General features: G+C 49.4%; 10 protein-coding genes across 10 annotated transcripts; 5 read left to right on the top strand and 5 right to left on the bottom strand.

The window, feature by feature from the left end:
* Window positions 1-279: 279 nt before the first annotated feature.
* N7509_013610 (Zn(II)2Cys6 transcription factor) lies at window positions 280-2151 on the bottom strand (the record flags this gene model as incomplete). The annotated part of the gene is made up of 2 exons (XM_056638247.1): window positions 280-1729; window positions 2030-2151. 2 exons carry the CDS (start codon window positions 2149-2151, stop codon window positions 280-282), a joined length of 1572 nt encoding a protein of 523 aa, XP_056481754.1.
* Window positions 2152-2936: 785 nt separating this feature from the next.
* Window positions 2937-4606, bottom strand: N7509_013609 (cation:proton antiporter; the record flags this gene model as incomplete). The annotated part of the gene is made up of 3 exons (XM_056638246.1): window positions 2937-3425; window positions 3479-4296; window positions 4351-4606. 3 exons carry the CDS (start codon window positions 4604-4606, stop codon window positions 2937-2939), a joined length of 1563 nt encoding a protein of 520 aa, XP_056481753.1.
* Window positions 4607-5072: 466 nt separating this feature from the next.
* On the bottom strand, window positions 5073-6488 carry N7509_013608 (S-adenosyl-L-methionine-dependent methyltransferase; the record flags this gene model as incomplete). The annotated part of the gene is made up of 6 exons (XM_056638245.1): window positions 5073-5386; window positions 5464-5719; window positions 5763-5919; window positions 5976-6099; window positions 6162-6288; window positions 6348-6488. The coding sequence occupies 6 exons, from the start codon at window positions 6486-6488 to the stop codon at window positions 5073-5075; spliced, it is 1119 nt and encodes a 372-aa protein (XP_056481752.1).
* Window positions 6489-8742: 2254 nt separating this feature from the next.
* N7509_013607 (fungal specific transcription factor domain-containing protein) lies at window positions 8743-9714 on the top strand (the record flags this gene model as incomplete). Its single annotated transcript, XM_056638244.1, has 1 exon — window positions 8743-9714. One exon carries the CDS (start codon window positions 8743-8745, stop codon window positions 9712-9714), a length of 972 nt encoding a protein of 323 aa, XP_056481751.1.
* Window positions 9715-11595: 1881 nt separating this feature from the next.
* N7509_013606 (uncharacterized protein) lies at window positions 11596-11778 on the bottom strand (the record flags this gene model as incomplete). The annotated part of the gene is made up of 1 exon (XM_056638243.1): window positions 11596-11778. One exon carries the CDS (start codon window positions 11776-11778, stop codon window positions 11596-11598), a length of 183 nt encoding a protein of 60 aa, XP_056481750.1.
* A 132-nt stretch (window positions 11779-11910) lies between these two features.
* On the top strand, window positions 11911-14168 carry N7509_013605 (putative GPI anchored cell wall protein; the record flags this gene model as incomplete). Its single annotated transcript, XM_056638242.1, has 4 exons — window positions 11911-12142; window positions 12272-13564; window positions 13712-14078; window positions 14141-14168. 4 exons carry the CDS (start codon window positions 11911-11913, stop codon window positions 14166-14168), a joined length of 1920 nt encoding a protein of 639 aa, XP_056481749.1.
* Window positions 14169-14965: 797 nt separating this feature from the next.
* On the top strand, window positions 14966-16661 carry N7509_013604 (phosphatase PAP2 family protein; the record flags this gene model as incomplete). The annotated part of the gene is made up of 4 exons (XM_056638241.1): window positions 14966-15027; window positions 15104-15130; window positions 15194-15684; window positions 15859-16661. The coding sequence occupies 4 exons, from the start codon at window positions 14966-14968 to the stop codon at window positions 16659-16661; spliced, it is 1383 nt and encodes a 460-aa protein (XP_056481748.1).
* Window positions 16662-16979: 318 nt separating this feature from the next.
* On the bottom strand, window positions 16980-18665 carry N7509_013603 (uncharacterized protein; the record flags this gene model as incomplete). Its single annotated transcript, XM_056638240.1, has 3 exons — window positions 16980-18059; window positions 18130-18425; window positions 18491-18665. 3 exons carry the CDS (start codon window positions 18663-18665, stop codon window positions 16980-16982), a joined length of 1551 nt encoding a protein of 516 aa, XP_056481747.1.
* Window positions 18666-19948: 1283 nt separating this feature from the next.
* N7509_013602 (uncharacterized protein) lies at window positions 19949-20655 on the top strand (the record flags this gene model as incomplete). Its single annotated transcript, XM_056638239.1, has 2 exons — window positions 19949-20023; window positions 20107-20655. The coding sequence occupies 2 exons, from the start codon at window positions 19949-19951 to the stop codon at window positions 20653-20655; spliced, it is 624 nt and encodes a 207-aa protein (XP_056481746.1).
* Window positions 20656-21243: 588 nt separating this feature from the next.
* Window positions 21244-22457, top strand: N7509_013601 (uncharacterized protein; the record flags this gene model as incomplete). The annotated part of the gene is made up of 5 exons (XM_056638238.1): window positions 21244-21510; window positions 21589-21769; window positions 21853-22025; window positions 22111-22207; window positions 22294-22457. 5 exons carry the CDS (start codon window positions 21244-21246, stop codon window positions 22455-22457), a joined length of 882 nt encoding a protein of 293 aa, XP_056481745.1.
* Window positions 22458-22837: the final 380 nt, after the last annotated feature.

Here is a 22837-nt window from a genome sequence, read left to right as displayed (position 1 = left end):
GCTTTTCCCTTCACTATTTTCCCGTTTGTATGCCAGTGCCCAGGTGGTAGTATGTCGGGCATCCATTACAATTGAACCGTGACCGAAATCAGCTCGGGAGTGTTCAAAAATGTAGCACACCAAATGCCATAGATTTTTAATACATTAGTACTAGTAATCGTAGTAGTAGCAGTACATAACCTTGGAACAACTTGAACTTGAATGCAGGTTCATTTTTCGAAAAGTATATAGTTCTACTAATACTAGTAGTATTTTGATTTTCAAGTACTATGGCATTGATCAGCTAAGATCCTCCAAGTCAGTCAGCGAAGTTGGAAAATGAAAGTAAATTCGATTATCAGCAATCTTCAATGACCCATGAACCTCCCGAACAGACTTTTCATCCTCAGCCCCCGCGATTGTGAAATCACGCAGTCGATGACTGTCAATCGGAGCAGGAGGGGGACTTTCAACCATCTTCCGTACTTGAAGGCTGAGGTCCTCAGGAATTTGTATCCCATGCTCCTTCTCAATAACCAGTTTACCTGCCATGTATATTGCTTTTGAATCCCATAGGATTTCCCTGTCGCAGCATTTCTCTTTCATCAACGAAAGAGCCTTGAGTCGAAGTGGAAGGTAGCGACACTTCATGACGGTGAAGTAAAGTTGCGGCGCAAAGCCCATCTCGAACATGAATTTGGGCGACCTTGACCAGAAGGGATCTTCAGTTGGTGGTGGTTGTTCAGCGATCTCAACTATTCGTTCAAATTCATCAATGTAAGCATCGTAGGCGGTTTCGTCATCCTCCATGAAAGAGTTTGTCCATATTTTTGATGCCAGCCATCGCATCTCCAGTATCCGGGCGATGGACTTGTATCGGGGATCCGTCTCTGACTGCTCCTTCAAAGGGGTAAATGAGACAAACCATGTCTCCATGTAAATGTTCAGTCGGTGGATCTCCTTTGAGAAAAAGTGGGAATATTTCGACGTAGTTGAGGATGAGGCTGAGGTTCGATATTGGTCTCTTAACCGAGCTAACTTTACCGCGTGATAGCCTAACCAGTCTATCATCTCTTGTGCTTGTGCGAAGGTCTGGAAGGGGGTTGGGGCGGATGGGTAACCACCGTTTGTTAAGAAAGGAAGCTCTGCGAGACACTCGTTGGAGAAGAGGGTCACGAAACTCAGATGGCGAAAGATAGAAGCTAGCTCTGCGTTGGGGCGGGATGAGTTCATGAGCAGAATCCCATGCCTACAGTGACTAACTGCTGCCTGCTTATTTCCTCGCATACACTCGATGCAAGAGAAGAGAATGGAGACGATGATAGCTGTATCGACCTGTTCGGGATAATGTGCTTTGAGAGATATGATGTCCTTAATGGCGCTATTATAATGCCGCATTGCGTATCCATCGTCATACGGAGATCGAAGCTGCTTTAGCCCTTTGCCGAATTGTTCGTAAAGAGAGCTTATGGTGATCACAGCATGTCTTGCGGCAGGTTCCTGATGGGCTAGTTGAGCGACTAGATGGGTCCAGAATGATCGGCCCAGTGGCCCGGAGAGAACGGGGGCCACCACATGCTGGAAGAATTCCAAACTGCGGAGAGAACTATCGTCCGCATCGGGTATTCTAGAGGGGATAATATGGGATAATTCGGTTCGGGAGACGAGATAGTATCCGTCGCATTTTCGACCGGTAGATTGACAGCGTTTGCAGACGGGGTGCGTTTCATCGCACTTAACCCTTCGAATTCTAATGCGATGGTATAGATTTAGCTTCCATGTTGACCCAGGACATGAAGATCAGACGATCACAGATTAGACATACTTGCACGTCACACAACCAGTACGGACTCTTTGCAAGCCTTGCCGTCGTGTACTAAAACGAACCACTTGGCTTTCGCTCATCTCGAATCCTTGAGGTATCATGGGAATGCGAGAGCGGGGACAACCCTGAGCGGTGGAAAAGAAGCTGAGGGTTGCGTGAGACTAATTAAACAGGGTGGAGGGAATGGGGCTGTGCAAGTCCGATTCAGAGGGTTTAATTGCATACAGGGGTCCTTCAAAGCCGCCGATACAGATGCAGATGCACTTGCCAGCTAGCGTATGCAGCCTTGTGGCCCAGTGCTGCGTGCATAAAGCATCGGGGTAAGAAGGCCAATCATTTGGCGACATTATAGATAGCCCATCGCAAGTTGAGTCCCACATTGGGCGCCTCAACATCTCAAGAGCTGAAGTACGGAGTAAATTAAAGTTCTCTGCAACGATACACTGCGAAATTCCAAATGTTGGCCATCTGCAGTCATTATTACTCTCAATTTGAGAAAGGGCTGACTGCACCAGTCAGGTCTTGGCAATATAAGCTTGCTGGCATTTCACTTCCTCCCGGGGTTTGGTTTTTGAACAAAACCCGGATTCATTGACTTGAAGAGGATAAGCCGCCAAATATTTGCCAGCGATGCGACGGATCGATCTTTTCTTGGGTCAGAGGCAGCTGAGACGTGAGATGGAAGTGTAAAAAGTTGGCGGTTCAAGGTTAGAGTTTCTCCACGCCAAGTCTATGCACAGGCAATCTGACGTCGCTGAGAGATTTCGCGACGGCTGAAAATGATTTATTCTCGCTCTAAATGCCGACATCGAATCCATTCAATCCGAGGCTTTGTACAATTGAATCCTGAATTGATTCCTTGTTTTACTTTCCTGCTGATGATTCCCACGTGCTGCCTTGAGGCTTGGCTCGACCAAGAGGCGCAGTCAGATACCCCAGACACCCAATGGGTCTGAGCCGGAGTTCCCTCTATTTTTCTGTAACTTCTTGACGCGCTTGACAAGAGTTCCAACACATATTGGACCGACAAGTGTGCAGATAGAGATAGCCCATATAATCACCAGATAAATCTCGGATACTTCGTCGGAAGAGCCGGTTGAAAACATGCCTTGACTCTGTGCTAGCGAAGCAATCAGATATCCGACTTCTCCTCGAGCAACCATAGCCAAGGCAAGAATAGATGGCGGATATAATGATTTGGGCTTTTCTGGGAACGTAACAGAGGAGCGTTGATTCGACTGTGGGCTTTCATCTTCCCGGGGCCCGGGCTGATGAGTAGTCTCTCTCGGTTAGAAGGAGACCTGTGGACGGCAGCGTTGGGAGGTGTATCTGCGTTTTCGCCTGACCGATCGTGCGAAGTTACCGCGGCGGAACTTGAAGGAGTCTCATGTCTCCTCTTTTGCTCTTTATTGGGTTTCTTCGGAGTACAAAACAGGCGAGAGCGACGAACGAAGTCCTTGATATAGTTGACGAGTTTTGACATGGGATTAAAGGAAAATCGAACCAGCCATAGACCCGTGACCATCTTTCCAAACATCATGAGCAAAGAATAGATCAGGCCGCGCCATACGACACTTCCCCGAAACATTTCGGTGATAGGAATCGCAAATCCAATTGATGCCTGGATGGTATATTAGTATGGTAAAGAAAGTGATAATGCAACTTGAGACTCACGAAGAACAGTGGAGTCAAGATTCGCGTTACTGGTTGCTTGTAATATCTCTCGTAAACTATTTCGCCCGTTGGCATCTCATCGCATCGAGCGCTGGAAACTTCAGTGGAAGATCCGCCATGCTGTTCGTGGGCGCTCAGCGAACTAGTACCTGCTGCATGGCTTGCAGATTCAGGTGAAATTTGAGCATTATCTTGGCCAGCAGAATTTGCCCCCTTGAAATCCGTAATCGTGCTATCAAACCAGGTGACTACAACACCGGCAAGATATGCGGCAAAGAGACTGGATGTTCCCGCATAAGTGGCAGCCGCTACGATCCCGACCAAAACAAGTGTTTGGTAGAGAAATGCAAACTGCATCGTCCTCATAAGGGAAGGCAGTCTCAGCTTAACGCGAAGCGCCTTTTTGAGACACGGCCCGACGAAAAAGGCACAGAGTAGGAAGAGCCCCACTGCGAATCCGATAGAGACGAATACGGGTCGGATGACAGTAATAGCGTCGAAAGATGAGCCGTTCCCTCCCAGATTTGAAATTATTTGGACCATCACTAACCCAACGACGTCATCGAGCATCGCAGCACTCGTTGTCACAGTACCCAAGCGCGTGGCGATCAGATTCGTTGTTGATAGGATCGTAAAGGTTGTTCCGAGGCTTGTGGCGCTTAGAGCTGCGCCAGCAGCAAATGCTTGTAAAGAGCTCGCGCCGACCAGCTCTCTGAGAATGAATGATAGACCCATAGGCACACCGATCCCGGTGACGGCGACACAGAGAGAAACCAAGAGGTTGGATTTCACTGCTTTGATAGATGTTGACAAACCACCTGTTTTAATATCAGCGATAAGTTTCTATGATCAAGTGCGGAGCTCATACTTACCTTCATAGACAAGCATTATCAGCCCGAGGTATCCGAGTTGCTGGATGACTGTTTCTGTCTCGCGATCGAGCCATTTTGCGCCGGGTGTGCCCCAAAGGATGCCGACGAAAAGTTGCCCAATCAGCCCACAATATAGGAGTTTGTCAAGGCAGACATTTACGACGTTCAACACGATGAGAAATCCTGTCTGGTTGAGGATGGTTGTTATTGGCGGTTCGTGATAGGCAAACGCCGCCTCCGCGCTAGCCCCGGCCATACGTGCGTGGTTCGGGCGAGGTGCTATGTAAATCCCCAACGAAAAGTATTCTCGCCCGTCTTCCAACGTTCCTTATTGTTACTTTTCTTCGTTTTCTTGTAATCGTAATAATGGGCCGGAGACCAAATCGACCTAGCCAAACTGGAGTGCAGATGGTTGAAGAGAGCGAAGTGGCGACGGGCGGGAATGTCAGGGCGATCTGGGTCGGTCTTGGCGTCAGTGACTACTAAGAATTTCGCTCTATTTTCTACTGACCCAAGGTGTTGGTTTTTCTTTCAAATAGGTATAGAACAGGGAACTTAGAGCTTCTTAAAAAAATATGTCCCAACCTAGTACCCTCTACCTAGGTATTTAACATGAAGAGTGGTGATATTCAGCCCTGGAGAAAGGAGATTGTTCTATCGAGATGAAAAAATATACTTATTATACAATACCGAGCAGCGACAACTCCGAGCACTTCTCAAGATCATTTAAAAGCCAGGACCACCACCGAAGTGTAGGTCGACGCGACGTAAGAATGAATCTGTTCAATTTTCAGACCCGCACCGTCTGCAAGTGATTCCCACCGTCTCTTCGTTCTCTCCACACCACCACAACTGTTCATCAAAGCCAGGTCAGCCATAGTGACCTGCCACGCAGCCCCAGTATCGGGTAGAACGGCATCATCAATGAGAATGCGAGAGTGGGATGTCATTGCCACTGCAATGTTTTGGAGAATCTTAGTGGCGTCTTGATCTGGCCAGTCGTGCATGATGCGACGGAGATAGTAGAATTTAGCACCTAGCAAAGCGTTGTTAGTTTTTTTTTTCTTCCGAATATAGGATTCAAAACCGAGAAGAAATGAAAGAAACACCTACCCACGATATGTTGTTTTTCGAAAAAGCTGTATGCTTCGATTTTAACCCCCTCAATTGGAGACAAAGGCCCAACGACAGCGGGAAGGTCCTGCAAAACCAGACGTCCGAGAAGGTTGGGGTATTTGCGCCCCAGCTGAATGCTCTGATGACCATTACCACCTCCGACGTCCACGAAGAAGATTTTATCTGATTGCTCAGCGGGAGTGGAAGGAATCTGCTTTGCCTCGGAGTCGAAAAGTTCGAATCCCTCAGTCCACTCGGAACCCTCTCAGGGAAGTCATCATCTTTTGAAACGGGACGAAATGCTCGGGATGCTGGACAAGCCAATCGAAGGAATTGAGATTTGTATTAAATGCCTTGTGGAATGGAGTATATTTGGTGCTCGTAATATCCTGGTAGTTGGTCTCCTTGAAGTATTCCGGCATTACTTGGATGTGAAGAGCATGGAAGTCAAAGCTAATTTTGAAATATTAGCAAGGGTTCCAAAGATAGGCAGAAGGGAAATCACTGACCTATGGGATATCATTGCTTCTCCATTTTCGCTAGCGAAAATGAGTGTAAGGTTGCTTGCTGCATATTCATTTGGCCCTACTTCTTTCACCACGTTGTTCGAGGCCAGATAGCGGACAAGCCTCTCTGTTGGGTGCCACGGAGTCAGCATCCTGAAGATACAATTTAGCGAGGAAACCCATTTTTACCAAGTAGACCGGCGGATGCTCCAGTGATATCAGCGAGTTGAACGACCGTCAATGGCTTTTGTGCCGTGGCAATCGTACGGAATAACTTCAGGTCTATACCGATGCGAATGACGGGGCCGAGGAGGGTCTTCCTCGGGTAAAGTTGTCAACTCAAAGTCGAATTATTCGTATAAAAGAGAACCATACTGAATTTGCAAGGTGCATAAGAACTTCCTTTGGGTCCTGGAGGTCCAGTTGGACTTGGCGCAAAGCTTTCTGAATGTCCAATCGAGTGGCTTCGTCAGCCGACTGGGCCAGAACACAAATCTGGGTAACGATGGCGTCCATTCTGAGTGTTGTAGATTTACCAATGAATAAACTATTGAGCTGTGATGATATAATATCCATGCCTGCTTGATTCTAACCTTTTATAGTTGTAGAGTCAAAGCCGGATTTGGTGTATACTTCCTGCCTGCCAAGTCCGCGGAACTTCCGCGGGGTCTTCGATCGCTGATTGGCTGACTGCGGGAGATTGAGCAGCCTGAATGACAACACAACCTTTTGCTTAAATATGCAATAAAAAGTACAGTCTTGGAGGCTGATTTGTTTGAAACTGACTTGCCAACCACGCTTGTATTTTTCAAACATTGAGCCTTTGTAGTCACCTCACGTTAGTGCAAGACAGACATCATTATACTAGTTTTACGCCGAAATGCTTAGGTTTTATATGGTAGTATCATAATATCCCCGTCCAAGCTCTCTGTGCCCTTAATACGTCCACCCCCACCGAGATACCTGCTAAAATAAACTGCCTTAATTTTTATTCTTATAAATAAAACAGATTCTCCAGTTTTCTGAGCGGTGAAATAGTAAATAAATACAATCATTTCAACCGTTCAGCGCAAATACTTCCTAGCCCGGCAAAATGATGTTGTCCGCCTCCACCGACCACCACCACCTGCCCTTCCTAACGACAACCCCTTCAGATTCAACTACGCATCGTCATCCCACAGTTGGACACTTACGTCCATTGCAAGTAAGCAAGATTTTCATCTCTTGAAACCACCGTTCGGGCATCAAGAACGACACTGTTCATTTCAGACAAACAGAAAAATACCGTCAGCCTGTCACCAACCCCGGGCCTTAGACACCTTTTCTAGGCTCCAGGTGTTCCCAGGTCATCTCATGATCAAAGTTCTAATAAGCTCTGAAGAATTCACCGACTTCGACTCTGATAATCTTCCAACAAATATCTCCCTACCAAACGCGAGCACCTCCGGGTCTCGTTGAGATAGGCTAACTTTTCTAACCAACCGAGCCATAACCACGCTGGCTATGGGTCGAGTTGTAAAAAATCAGGGAGATGGCTCACGGTCACGCCCGGTTTCTTGCGTATTCTGCCGGTCGCGTAAGCTCCGATGTAGTCGGAGCTTCCCCTGTACCAATTGCGTTAGTCGCGGCCTTGACTGCCCACAACATCCTTCCTTGCCTTCAGCACAAACAGACCGTTCGGCCGAAATGCCGATTCAAGCGTCCGCTAGCGTCGACGACGACGTCTTGGCGCGTCTACGCAGGCTAGAGGAGATCGTCATTGGCCAAGGTATAACACCTCCAATGGCCTCCACTGGGTCCTCAATGCATGCTGGGACTCCGCCTTCCCATGCTTCACCCGGTTCATTTGCGCGGAAATTTGATCGGTACAAACTTTCAGCGAGCTCCCCATCAAGCGATGTTGACTGGCTGGAAGGCGAGATAACCCACCCTGCTTCAACGGTATATATCCCCGATACAAGAACTGTATGATTATCGATTGCTTCTGACGCGGCGAATGGTGACAGAGCTGCCTGGTTTCGTACGAGGTTGAATTCAGAACATGCTCTATCAATATTACGACGTCTCCTAGCTCCTTTCTTAATCGGGGAAAACGCCAATCAGATATATTTGGCTCCCACTGCATGAAGAATCAATGCACATCATCGACAAGTATCTCGTTGATATTACACATCTCCATCATGTGGTTCATGCGCCGTCGGTACGTACATTGGTTCGTGATATCTATTATCGTTTGAATCAGAAGAGCAACCCCCTACTCGGAGATGTTTGTCTTCTCGCGGCGATGATTACTAGCACTCTTTTCTTCTGGACGGAACGAATTACACCGGAACCCCTGTTCGCCTCCGCGGAGGCAGCCCACGAAAAGACCTTGGTTTGGCTGGAGTTAACCCTTGATCTACTTGATATGTCTCGTCGAATCGGATCTAGCACCATCGAAGAGATTCAAGCCACAATCATTGTAGGTTTTGTCATTTGCAACATGGTTGGCGTCTCATCTCAGGCATATTTCTGGTTTTCCTCCGCCATATCCATCGCATGGCAACTGTCTCTTCACCGCATTGACCACCCACAAAATGGAGACTTGAATGTACCTCGCCCAGACTCCATAAAAGCGGAGGTCGCGCGAAGGGTCTGGTGGAACTTGGTCGGGACTGACTGGTAAGCATGTAAACTTTGACGTGAGCGCTAAGTTTCTGACACTATGACCAGGCAATTCTCTCAGTATGCAGGTGCCCAGAGGGGCATGTATATGATAAATCCTAGACACATGGCGACAAAAAAGCCCATGAATGCGAATGATGAGGATCTCGTTGATGGAATGGAAGGAGTTGGCCAGCCCATCGACCAAGCTACCTCCATGTCCTATTGCCTGCAAAGATATCGTCTCGCTGAGCTTTGTCGCGAACTTACTGACAGCGAGCCATTTCCACACACTGGATGTGGACCAACAAACTACCAAAGAATACTGGATATTGACGCAAAAATGATTGAATTCCTTGATAATCTACCGCCGTTCTTTTCCCTCAACTTTGAGGCCGACCATCTGCCTGACTCGGATCCACGCAGATCGACCTCGATCACTGTTCAGCGATACATCCTCAACTGCCTCGCCAATGCCCAAAGGTGTCGCATACACCTACCATACTTGACCAAGATCGCCAAAGACCCAAAGTACCTGTACTCGAGAAATGCGTGTCTCGAGGCGGCCAGAATGGTAATTCGCACCGAGCGAAAGCTAAGGACCGAGAACCTACCATTCATGCTGATGCCACTGAAATCCTCTGGTATCCTGCACTGCGTATGCATGGGAATCATTGTGCTATTGATGGACATCTGCCTCAACAGGACTTTTCAGACAGGTGACGACCGAGAAATCCGCATGGAGATCTTCGGCGCATTCTCCGTTCTAGAGGAGGCAAAGGGTCAATCACCATTTGCAGAGAGAATTCTGGGATCGTTCTACAGAGTCATACAGCGATACAATATCCAATATGTTCCGTCTGAAACAAATCCACTACCACGACCCAAGGGAAATACCGAAATCGACCAGTCATCGGTACCTGCAGCTCAAGATGTTCCGACGACGTTGCCAGAACAAGAGGCTATCTTCGAGGTGGACGACCCCACACTTCCTTCTTTCAATGATTTTTTCGAAGAATTCAGCGCCAATGTTGATCCAGGCACCCTTGACTGGGACGCATTGTTTCCCGGACTTGAATCGACATTCCTATCGATGTGATCTCGGAGCGGGAGTTCTACTTCGAACAACGAGTCAATGATTTATGTTCCTTCACGACCCAGCAACGACAAAATACCCACTAGCTCATATGGAATGTAACGAGCAAGCAAGCTAGCAAGAATTAAATGATGCTCTCCACTCCAGGACTCTATGCACTGAGTTCATCGGTACTAAGTCCGCAGCGTTTCGCGGAGTGAAAATTCTACGAGTTTTCTCACGAACCTAGCCCGCAAACGTATGACGCACCTCCTGGTCTATTCAGGCCCCGAGGCCTTTATTTCGCACAGCCCCAGCCCCTCCCCGCCAACGTCCTTACTGAGTTCGCAATACCGCAATCGGCAGTTCGTCGAAATTCGCGTTAGAGATGAAGCTGCGCCCTACTTCAACGGCAGCGAGTTGACGGCAAGTTAGCAGAAAGTGTGACAGACGGGGCTTATTCGATTGGCTATTTGTCCTGCCAACGGGTTATCTGCTCCATGCGGGTGTAACTTAGGCGGATCTGCAGAGAGCCATCAAGTCACAACTGGTTTGACAAGCATGACACGAAGCGAAATTGGAAAATTTGAATCCTGCACGTCTTGATATCATTGGATGAGAAATGTACGCTCGTTTACGTGAATCTCCGGCTCAAACATTCTCCTTGATACATAGCATCATGGATCAAAGCACATATTCGGTTGGTCCAACCGGGCTACGTTGAGCGAGTGGTGATCATTCCTAGTTTTAGTATGCAGAAGGGATATTCTGGAGGTACGTCGGGGATAATCGATCGATCTTAAGAGCCCCGGTAGCCAGTATGACATGGGGATATATGGGTCTATCTTCGTACACGCGTCCTTGATCGCGTACTAGTACTCTTACTAAGATCGCACGATTATCGCTAGAATACATGGATCTGAATAGTTGCATGATGCGATGCAGCTTGCTCGAAATGCATCTACATTCGAAGATCATCGTGCACAGTACTGGGTACCACGTACTGTTTCTGTTTTCTACACATTATCACGCACTGCTATTAAAAAGTCAATTAACATCCACCCTCACTCGTACCTGGGCCCTTCCCGGTTCAATGGGAACAACAAAAATAGTCCACAACGATCGTTGGTGGAGCCAAGTTTAAACGGTCTCCACATGACGACAGGGTCCAGCAGCCAGATTCTTACATCGCGATGAATAGGTTCTGGGTCATTAACCAATACTAGGCATACCTCAACGGTCCTTAGCGTAGGGGGCATCCCATTATATTTCCCCGGCAGAAATATCTTTTTTTATCACTGGCAGTCCCCTATTTGTCCGAAGGGATATAGGCTAGTCGCCTCCCCCTCGGGTACCTGTTTCTGTGCCTTGTGCCTTGCAAACCGGTCAGCGTCAAACGGCGGGAATTAATGAGAACAAAAATGTGGCATCACAACCCCATCAAAGCTGGCGCATCATCCGCCCCATCCGGAGATTAATCAGGCCGAATATCGGCCGTTGGGAAGGACGCACCCACGCCGTGTTCCGTGGTCATAGTCGTCTCGCCACTGAGACTAAGCTGCCCTGCGACAACAGTACGAGTATGCACTTAGGCACAGGCACCGTCCCCCTGGAAAATACTTGCATGCAATTGACCCAATCGATCCACAAGACTGCTAACGGTTACAGGCTACCCCGTCGCAGTGGAGCATCTGAAATGGATCCTTCTCCACGTCTACAGTACAGCATCGGGGCTCTGCTCAAGAATGACGTTTATCCTTTTCTTTGCGGATGACCTCTCCGACTGGGACTCGGGGTCTGTAATCATCTTTCTTTCTAGCTGAAAGGAGTGATAATTGGGTCAACACGCAATCCACAGCGAATATCAATGGAGATTTCTCGACGCTGAGAGGCCGAGCCTTGTTTCTATTCGTCTTTCGCTGTCGACTTCTCGCTCATTATTTGCCTTTGTCCTCGGAGGTATAGCCCGGATCCCTCATCCAGTTTGTTTGAGCGGATGCGCTGGTATTCGTAACGCGTCTCGTTTCTGCTCGCTGTTTGTAGCATATAAGTGCTGTTCCCGGCATCTCCCCGTTTCTCCTCGTTCATTCTCGTCTATCTATTCTATCTGTCTTCCCTCCATCGAACGGAGTACCTAACCCTAACCATCCTTCATCTATCCCAAACTATATAATCATTCATTCGTTATATCCATCTGCCTTACTCGGCCAACCCTCCACAATGAAAAGCTTCGTTGCCATGGCGGCTTTCGCCGCCGGCACAAACGCTCTCGTCGGCCGCACTGACAACTGCTGCTTCCATCTGACCTCAACCGGAGATCTTTCCGGAGACCTCGGGCAGATTGGAGATGGCCAGGTTCGCATTGGCGATAACACACTGCCACAATCATCCTTCTGCATTGATTCCAATGGTGGAATCAGCGACTCATCTGGTCGTGGATGCATCATCACCCGTAAGTACTAGTATAGTTCAAGTTAGTTACCGATTGCACTTGAACTTAACCCTTTCCCGCGATTGATCTGCTATCAATTTCACGTTTTCATGCTTTGAAAGTCTAACTGAGGTCGTACCCCCCTTCTAGCGCCAACTACTCAGTTCCAGTGTGATGAGGGCGCTACGCCCACCCCTGGCTTCTCGGTCTTGTCTTCGGGCCAGCTGGAGTTCAATAATACTGCGGCCTTTATTGCTTGCCAGACTGGTCAGAATGGTGGTCGTAATGTTTATACGACCAACAGTACTTCGGTTACTGGGTGCTCTGGTATCCAGTTGAATGCTGACTCGTGTTCTGGATCTGGTCCTGGCTCTGGTGGCACTCCGCCTGGTGGTGCTGCACCCTCTGGCGGCGCTTCCCCTGGCGGAAGTGGAGGTAGTCCCCCGGGTGGCACCTCGCCTGGCGGTTCTGCTCCTTCTGGTGGTGCTTCCCCTGGTGGAGAATCCCCTGGAGGTGTTGGCCCCAGTGGCACTTCGCCTGGTGGAAGCTCACCATCTGGCGGTACTTCACCTGGAGGCACTTCACCTGGCGGTACTTCACCTGGCGGCACTGCACCCTCTGGCGGTGCTTCCCCCGGCGGAGAATCTCCTGGAGGTGGAAGCTCACCTGGCGGAAGTTCACCTGGCGGCGGCTCTGGATCTTCCGGAATGACTCCCGGTGGTGGCAGTGGTTCACCTGGTGGTGGATCTCCTGGAACTTCTCCTGGTGGTGGTAGTGGTTCTCCCAGCGGTACTTCCCCTGGAGGAGGCTCACCTGGCGGTGGCTCTGGATCCCCTGGAACTTCCCCTGGAGGTGGAAGTGGTTTCCCTGGAGGTGGCTCGCCCAGTGGTAGCTCCCCTGGCGGTAGTTCTCCTGGTGGTACTTCCCCTGGTGGAGGATCTTCTGGAGGAGAGTGCACGACTCAAATTTGCAGCTGTCCTGCGCCTGGCGGTAGTTCCCCTGGTGGTAGTTCCCCTGGCGGTAGTTCTCCAGGTGGCAGCTCTCCTGGCGGTGGTAGTGGTTCACCTGGCGGAGGCTCACCTGGTGGTGGCTCTGGCGGTGGCTCTCCGGGTGGAGGTTCGCCTGGAGGAGGTTCTTCTGGTGGTAGCTCTCCTGGTGGTGGTTCTCCTGGCAGTGGTTCACCCGGTGGAGGCTCTACAGGCGGTGGCTCTCCAAGTGGAGGTTCGCCTGGTGGCAGTTCTGGTGGTGGCTCTCCTGGAGGCAGCTCTCCAGGTGGTGGTTCTGGCGGTACCCTACCTGCCCGGAAGCCCACCTTCTGGCGGAGGTGGAGGCTCTCCCGGTGGTGGTATCAGTTCTCCCGGCGGCGGCTCACCAACCTCAATCCCTGGTGGTGGCATTCAACCATCAAGCTCCGGTGGTTCACAGCCAACTGGCACTGCCAGTGTGCCTCCTACCTCCTCCACCCCCAGCACTCCATCATCCACCGGCTCTTCAAGCGGCAGCTGCCCTACTGACCTCTCGGGCAACTATGAAAAGCCTCACTTGATTGTTGCCATTGACTCATCCTCCCCGACACCACCGCCGGAACAGGGTCCAATGGTACCGTGACGTCGACAGTCTCGAGTGTTTTCAACTTCGACATCCCGGCCTCCGACACTGGAAAGACGTGCAGTCTGGTCTTCCTCTTCCCCAAGCAGCAGGATCTTGAGACCTCGTCATTCACCTTCAGTGGTGATGGGAAGATCGACTTTGCCAAGTTGTCTCGTGCTGTGAGCACTTCGACCACATTGAGCAACCTTCCTCCTGTTAGTCAGGATCTGGGGACGATCACTGTTTCCCCGGGCAATTCGTATGTCGTTTCGACATTCCCTTGCCCTAGTGATCAGAGTGTTGCCTTTGAGATGAAGAATGCTGGAAGTACTGAGTTGAAATTCTTTGAGGATTTCAATCCATCTCCGTAAGTGGTTCAAGTTGTCTTTTGTGTGAGGATGGAGGCTAACATATTGATTCTTTTTCCAGGCTGGGTCTGTTCATCACCGTGTGCTAAGTGTAGATGTTGGTGGTAATGCGGTGTATTATTGTGATTGTTGTTCCTGTAGTTCTAGTACCTGTTTAGTTTTGAGTGTTTTTGAGTGTTAGTGTGTCTGTGTGTCCGATATAGTGCACATTTGGCATCTTTTTGTCCAATTTGAGGTGGCTCGTGCCCAGTTTCCCTTCCAGCAGTATTTTTTAGTTCCGTCCCGTAACTCTCGTATGTACCTTAACGTTAATTATGCTGCCTGGGCCAGAGTGGATCGAGGGTATCAAATGTATCAAATGACAGTTGGAGGTCCACCCACGTTGTGTGCAAATTTAACAGCCTACGAGTATGCAAGGCTTGTCTAATACTGGAGAATTCCATTCTATTCATTCCACACATCTCATCCATCTCATTCTCTCGTTCTGGGCGGGGCCAATAATGACGATCAGCGGGCATCAGTCTAGACTCTGCCAGTTCCAGTTTCAGTTTCCAGTGCGAGAACTCAGCCACTTTACTCCGTGACCATGTAAATTCTGGCCATTCGTCCATTCATTTATTCATTTATTCATTTATTCGTTTCTTCAGTCATCACCTATACTATAACTACTACAACTACCGAATATAATACCCCATTGACTCCAGCCCATCGATCGCCAAGAACCACGCCCAACCTTGTTGGCGCTCAGGCACGCGACCGCTCTTTGTCTGCCTAATTTGAGATCCATTCGAGTTTCTCCTTATCTCTTCCCAGTTCTATTTGATCGCTGTTCTCTTCTGCTCTGTTCCGATCTGGGATTGATACAATTGTGTTGTTTCCTCCCACGATGGAGCTTCCGGCCAAATTGCCCTTCTCGAAGCGGCGCCTCCGACCGCGCGTGATCATCTCGTTAGTTCAAGTTTCCCTCTTCCTTCCACTCTTCTCTTCTCCATTGATAATCGGCACACACTGACCAACTCTCCAGTTATATCTTCGACTATGTCATTCTCATGTACATCACCACCTCCACAACCTCAACCTCCACCTCCACCCATTGACCCGCTAACCCACCCAGTGCCTGCGTGATCGGCTTCGCCATCCTCGACTCCCTCGAACCCTACCACCAACACTTTGCCCTCCAAAACTACACCCTGCAATACCCCTACGCCGTCCACGAGCGCATCCCAATCGCCTACGCCCTCTGCATCTCCGGCGCCTTCCCCCTCGTCCTGATCATTGTCTACACCCTCTTCATCGATGGCATCTTCTCCCACAACAAGCAAGATCCCGTCTCCGGCAAGCGCAAGCTGCGCGGGCCCTGGCGTTGGAAGGATCGTCTGTGGGAGATGAATTGTGGTATCCTGGGCCTGTTGCTGTCCCAGGGAGTCACCTTTGTCATTACCCAGGCGCTCAAGACAGCGTGCGGCAAACCGAGGCCGGATCTGATTGATCGCTGCCAGCCTCTAGCTGGGAGTGTTGATCCTCCGATGTATGGATTGTCGAACTCCAGTATTTGCACGGGGGATCCGAAGATTATCAAGGATGGATTTCGATCTTGGCCGTCAGGTGTGTTTCTCCCCATTTTCTACTGTCCAATTTCACGCGAAAGAAGAAGCTAACATCAGTCAACACAGGTCACAGTAGCTGTACGTGAAACCACCCCCTCCACCTCCACACCCACCCTCCCAATGCCACTCCCACTGCCATCACCATCACCATATCACATACTAACAATACCAGCCTCCTTCGCCGGCCTCTTCTACATCGCCCTCTGGCTCGGCGGCAAACTCCACATAATGGACAACCGCGGCGAAGCCTGGAAAACCCTCCTCTGCATGACCCCCATCCTCGCCGCAACCCTAGTCGCCGTATCCCGAATCATGGACGCACGTCACCACCCCTTCGACGTTATCACCGGCTCAATGCTCGGCACACTTGTCGCCTTCGTCGCATACAGACAATACTTCCCACCGATCACGGAGTCCTGGCGCAAAGGACGCGCATACCCGATTCGAACCTGGGGAACCGGACCCGTCCACCCGAACGATCCTCTCGGCATGAAATTACTCTCGTCGCAAGAGGCTCTGCATAATCCGGAGACGGAGCGGCTTAGTCCCGCGAATGAGAATTTGAATGCTGGTTCACCGCTGAATCCGAATCAAAATCCGAATACGAATTTGATGGCTGCGGCTGCGGCTCCGGCCCCGTCGCCGTATGGTAATAATGGAAATCCGTTTGTTGCGGGTCCTTATCAGCGTCGGAGGAGACATGATCATGATCCGGATGGGAATTGGTCGTCTAGTGAGGAGGATGTCGTGGATGGGTATGAGATGCAGCATGGTTATAACATGTCACAGCAGAATGTGAATCGATTTTATCCACCGCAGTATGAGAGTGGTGCGGGTGGTACGGCGTATCAGTCGCAGACTCAGGGTGTTCCTGTGGGTGCTGGTGCTGGCATGGGAATGGCTACGTCTACACCGGCTGGTGTGCATCATGATCACGGTCGACCGCTGACTGATACCCCGATTCGCGATGTTTAGGGATGGGATATAGTATAGACCTACAACCCCTGCCCTTGATTTTATGACTGCATTGCATTGCAGCTGTGATGGATATTGTATGATTATAGAATAGCGTTTTCGTTTATCACTTTGAACACGACTTTCTTCTACCTTCACACCAAACAATATTTATATCTCGGTTACTGTTACTGTTACTGTTACTGTTACTATTTCCATTTCCGCTCAGCACGATTCTTCCCATTCTGCCTTGTGATGACGGTCATGATATCCTATCTCATTATGAAAAGTAGCATACTCCTACTTGTCCATTAACTTATCCTATCCAAAACCATCCCATCAATCTCTCCTCTCCTCAGTCCCCTCTCCATCAACCCCCTCAATAACCCCAACCCCATCAAACAAAGTACTAGTAATACTCCCCGCCGGACTCCTTGCAAAAGAATAAGGCGGCGGACTCAACCCACCCACCATAAACCCCATCCCAACTTCCACCGAAGGAACCATAACCATCGGAGCGGCAATCTCAACAGTCGCAGCACCCTGCACCTTCAAGCGTAAGACGAGCGTGTATGTTCGTGAGATGCGGCAGGAGTGGAAGGTTGGTATTATGAATTGGTGGGCTAGTTTGACTGGGACTAGAAGTGTTGATGTGAAAGATTGGGAGGGTATCTGGACTGGCGACGCGGATTCAATTTCAGGCATGGATTGGCTTGGACTTGCACTTAGGCTTGGACTTGAGCCATTGTTGATATTGGTATTGGTATGATTCTCACCACCACCACCACCACCACCACCCGCAACAGCCCACTGCAATGAAGTAATCGAATGCGTGAATTCCGTGAGGACTTTCTCCGCATAATTCAATTTCGTACCGAGTCTGTCTCGCTTTTTGCGCGGGAGGTTGGTGTTGGGCTTTTTTGTGAAGAAGGTATTTGCTACTACGCTTCCGCGGAGGGATTGGATTTGTGGGAGGGTGGTTGGTAAGGTTGAGTCTGTGCTAGCGGCACTAGGACTCGTATTTTGATCATCTTGGTTGGGATTTGGATTTGATTCTCGCTCAAAGTGGAGATTTAGTCTTATTGCCTGGCGGACGGAGGCGTCTGTTTCGCGGACGGGAATGTCAAAGTATGGCGGGGCGATGATTGTTGTTGTTAGTTGGCCTATTTTGGTCTTTGATTTTGATTTTGATTTGGAGAGTGGATTTGAGCTGGGAATTCGTTGGTAGATGTCGATTGTTTGTTGAGGGTGGGGATTCGGTTCTCCAATTTCGCTATCCGCCGATGCTGATGCTGATCCTGATGCTGTCAGAGGTGATAACAATGCCGATAGCGATGGCGATGGTGAAATCGACGGTGAAAGTGACGGCTGATCCAAGGCCAATGAGGTCGAAGGCTTGAGTCTTATTTTGAGACTTTTCTGTAAGATAGTCTGACTTCTTTCGGTAGCTGAGACTTCGACGGGTGAGTCTGGCTTGAATTGTATATACAATTCTGCAATTTGAAGGCGCGTAGTCGTTTCGTAGTTTGCCGCCGAAACCGGCGACGTCCGGGTCGCCGAAGCTTGGAGGGGCTTGCAGGTGGAATTGGCGGGTGAGGTCGTTTTCCACAGTGTGGGTGCAGGATGTTGGGGAGAGAGTGTCGGGGACTTGGAATGTGAAGCGGAAGAAGTACTTTTGGTTCTTTTGTATGATGTTTGACGGTGGGAGTGCGGTGGTTGGGACTGGATATTGCTCGTGGTGGAATTGGCGGGGATTTCGATCGTGTCGCACGGTGGATTCTTCGCCTGGTTGATGGATTAATTCCTGTTTACTGGATATGGAGGATCGCATAGGTTAGGGCGGGTTCTACCTATGAGGAAGATATCTAAAGACTCGAAATGGAGGTCGCTGTCCGATCTGATAGAGATGGAGCCTTGAATGGCATCACCGGCGTGATAAGAATAGTGATAGGACGAGACGGAGTCGGGGGGATCTCCAAGAAGAATGTTCAAGGAGATGGAGTGGCTGACATCGATGGTGGTCATTTTGGTATTAATAGAGTATAAATAATACTAGTTGATGCTTCATTGTCGAGGATGCAAAGACTTGGTTGCCAGGATGAATGTTTTCTCTCTGGTTGAATGAGGTCGCAAAGCTCGTGTTCAGATGACTCACGGGCGAGCTATACTAAACTGTACCATGATATGCCATGCTATAGTCTTGGCTTGGCAGACCGAAGGCCAATTAGATCCCGAATCACTGCAATGATTGCTTTGCAGACCGTGCATTGTACTTGTAGAATGGATGAGGGTGTTTGATATAAGCCGTGGAGGAAGACTTCCTTATACCCTATCCAGCATAAGTACTATACAAAATCATATTCCACGAATAGAGTTCACATCTATCGGAGTCCATTGTAAAAATACCAGGGTCTGGGTCTTTGATCCGGGATTTACAGACGAAGTGGGGAGAAAAGTGGAGAGAATCAGGGTCTGCAGTGATGGCCTTGCTGCCTGAGAAAACTGGCTCTCTTCAACTGTCTTTGTTGATGTTTCCGAGTGCAAAAGAGTATAAAGTGGACCTACCGTGGTAGAGAGTAGAGGGTAGAGAGTAGAGAGTAGGTACTGCCCGAGATCCACAGCTCAAACAGAGTATTGAAACAATAGGATGCTTAGTGAAACAGTGAAATAGCTGTGTACTTCCCATGATGTGCAGTGATGTGCATTGCCATTGAGTTCGACTCCACTGGTTGCCACTGCAACGCATCAGCAGGAGTACAAAGTGGTGTGCACTGATGTATCGAGGAATAAGGATGGCCTATCACATCAGGGATTACTCCATAAGTCCATGCAAGACATTAATTAAATTAATGGAGGGGCTGACTGACACTGGAAGGAGTCGGGCAAATTAAGGCGATTCAATGGGGGTTGCCCAGGTTTCCCAGCCACCGAGTCCCTCCTCCACCATACAGCGAAGCCATTCCCAGCCTCCTCTTACGCACCCCCCCCGCCCAATATGACGCTCTTTTCTCGCCCTTCCCCTCCTCTTCTTTTTCCTCTTCTCCATCCTTCCTGCATCTCGTGCATCGCATCGCATCGCATCCAGTCCAGTCCAGTCCAGTCCAGTCCTCTGTACACTGTGATCCCAACTCTTTCCATCTCCACGTGATGCTGGTGTAGCTTGAGATCAACAACTTCTTTGTACACCCAATTCCTGGCTGGGAATCTGATACCACTGGATCCCACTGGACTGCCACCCTTAGACTTTTTCACATTCCTCGGTTCGGTCCGTCTATCGAGATCCTCGGACTCGAAGATCTATCGCAAACATGTTCGGCAGCCTCTTCTTTATCTTTAACCGCCTGGTGGAAATCGTCTTCCTGATTCCCATCATCGGCATTCTGGTATGTCATCAGATGCGCCCTGCCTGCGTTTGCGCGGGCGCGCGCTCTTGCAAATTCCCTCCGCTAACTCCCACCCCCTCCAGGCCTATTTCGTCCATGGCTATCTCCAAGCAAACATCCTCGCCCCGCCCTACATTCTGGTCATGTTCATCGTCAGCGTCCTAGCCGTCTTCTGGTGTCTAGACACTCTGATCCGGTACAGTTCGACCAAGCGCTCAGCAATCTTCGTCTCCTTCGTGGACCTGCTCTTCTTCGGCGCCTTCATCGCAGCCGTTTACCAACTCCGCTTCATCGCCAATTCCGACTGCGGACACTGGGAAGGCGGCACCAACTCAGTCTGGGTTTCGCTGGGCCCATTCGGCGAGTATGGCGCTCGCATCGATAGTCCCGAATACAAGCTTAACAAGACATGCGCCATGCTGAAGACTTGTTTCGCTATGGGTATTATGGAAGTGATCTTTTTCAGTTGGACTGCTTTCTGGGCACTTTTCATTCATACTCGTTCGCGCGAAGTCGTTGTTAAGGAGACTCATGTTCGTCGTCGGAGTCACTCCAGTCGTCGGGGACACTCTTCTGGTGGATCGCATCACCGTCATCGCTCTTCGAGCCGGCGACCCGCTTATGTGGTTTGAGCGGGTGATGATGTGATTGTGTATAGGATTCGGTGTTGGGTTTTATTTGTTGTTTCCGGCCCCGAAATGGGCGGGCTTTGTGTTTCTTTTACTTGGTTTCCTTTTCGTTTCTTTTCAAGTTGTTCTCTCCTCTGGAACAACTACTTACGACTACGACTTACGATGAATGGATTAATGAGGATATGTTGCTGGGAACATCTCCGGGATTATGAGCAGATGTCAAGAGAGAGAAAAAAGAGTATCTACCTGGAACGTGGGGGGTCGTCCATAGTTTCTATCCTAGCTAGTTTTGTCTTCGTCAACAATATGAATCAATGATGCCAACCGATCTCTTCTAGCATTTGCACTGGCATATCCAGACTCAACTCAACCCATCCCACCCCCCACCTCCAACTCCACCTCCGAGTCATTCCTGTACCCACATTTCCCCAACCAGTTAGTAAACCGACTCCGAGATGCCAGTAGCTCAATTCAATCGTCCGAGGGTATCCGAGTCCGGTGAGCGACCGGGTAGGCTATTATAATCTTCGACTAACGCTGCTCAAAAAATCCCCCCTCTTCACATATTTCACATTCAATCTTATCAAAATGGACCCTTCTAACTACGCCCTACCACCAGGATCCCGAATCCTCGTCACTGGAGCAAATGGCTACATCGGCACACACGTCGTCGACCAACTATTAGGCCTGGGCTACGCAGTGCGGGGCACACTCCGGACAGAAAAGCCGTGGCTAAACGAATTCTTCGCGAAGAAGTATGGAGCGGGTTCTTTCGAGACGGTACTCATAAGATCTTTTGAGAATCACGATGAGATTGAGAGTGCACTCGAGGGAATTGATGGACTTATTCATTTGGTAAGAAACTCCGCCCGATGGAGGCAGATTGCGTTCGATAGGGTTGTATCATCGTGTATTAATTCCAATTCGATACAGGCCTCGGATGTCTCGTTCAATAACGACCCCAAAGCCGTAATCCCATGGGTCGTCAAGGCCACACAGGATCTGTTGAAATCCGCTGCCTGTCATCCTTCTGTTAAGAGGGTTGTTTTGGCATCTTCGTCTACGGCGACGTATCTAAGTTGGCCTGATGCTAGTGGAAGAACGATTGATACTGGTAAGCGACTGACACATGGTTGCTTTAAAGTGACTCGCAAATAGCCCGAGAAGCGTGAGCTGTATACCTAACGACTTATCCAGATACTTGGAACGACGCCGCAGTTGCAGCAGCATGGGACGAAAATACCGATCCACAGAAGAAGCCGATGATGGTATATTCTGCCTCTAAGACAGAAGGTGAACGGCAGGCTTGGAGGTGGATTGAAGAGAATCGTCCTTCTTTTGTCTTCAATGCTGTTCTACCTTGCTTCAATGTAAGTCTCCATCACCAGGCCTCACATTTATGGCTAGCTCCGAGGATACCCTTATTGGAGCATTGATCTAATTCATTTCGAATAGGTTGGTAGATATCTTCATCCAGAAAACACGGGGTCGACAATGGGTTTTGTTCGTCAATTGTTGAAGGGTGATTCCGCTGCATTCATGATACCAGAACGTATGTATTGCATCCAATAACTATACTCGCAATGCCAGTGAGATAAACACACGAACGAATCGAATACTAACCAAAAACTGGCACAGAATGGCGCGTCGATGTCGAAGACGTCGCTCGACTATTCGTCGTCGGCCTCTTAGATCCGGGCGTACAGTCCGAGCGAATCTTCGCATTTGGCGAATTGGCTCATTGGGCTGATATTGTTTCTCAGCCTTCGCGCGCTTCGTCCGGAGAACAAGAGTATCCCTGATGTTCCGGGGATATTCCTGAGAGATGCAACGGTTGTTCAGCCGCGGGATCGGGCGGCGGGGTTGTTGAGGAGCTTTTATGGGCAGGATGGATTTACTACTATCCTGGAGAGTATTGAGAGGGGGATTGAGGGGTTGGAATAGAAAGGAATTCCGGTTCTATTGCAATGATTTAACACACCATCGCAATGAAATAGAATAGAATATACTCCGTATTCGTTTTCCGGTTCAGTTATAGTCCGACTTGGCAAATCTATTGTTGGTGCCAATACGAGCGACCTTATGTTATTGTGGTAGTGATCAGCCTCGAGATTCGTATTGAGCCGTCTGAGGCTAGCAAGGAGTCTCGCGAGCAGTTTGTATAAAGTCGGACAATGCTCAC

This window comes from Penicillium cosmopolitanum, assembly GCF_028827165.1.
Source record: "Penicillium cosmopolitanum strain IBT 29677 chromosome Unknown utg000012l:1.0-3308103.0:1.0-3310761.0, whole genome shotgun sequence".
In the NCBI taxonomy this organism is placed as follows: domain Eukaryota; kingdom Fungi; phylum Ascomycota; class Eurotiomycetes; order Eurotiales; family Aspergillaceae; genus Penicillium; species Penicillium cosmopolitanum.
This window is presented reverse-complemented; position numbering and strand designations above follow the sequence as displayed.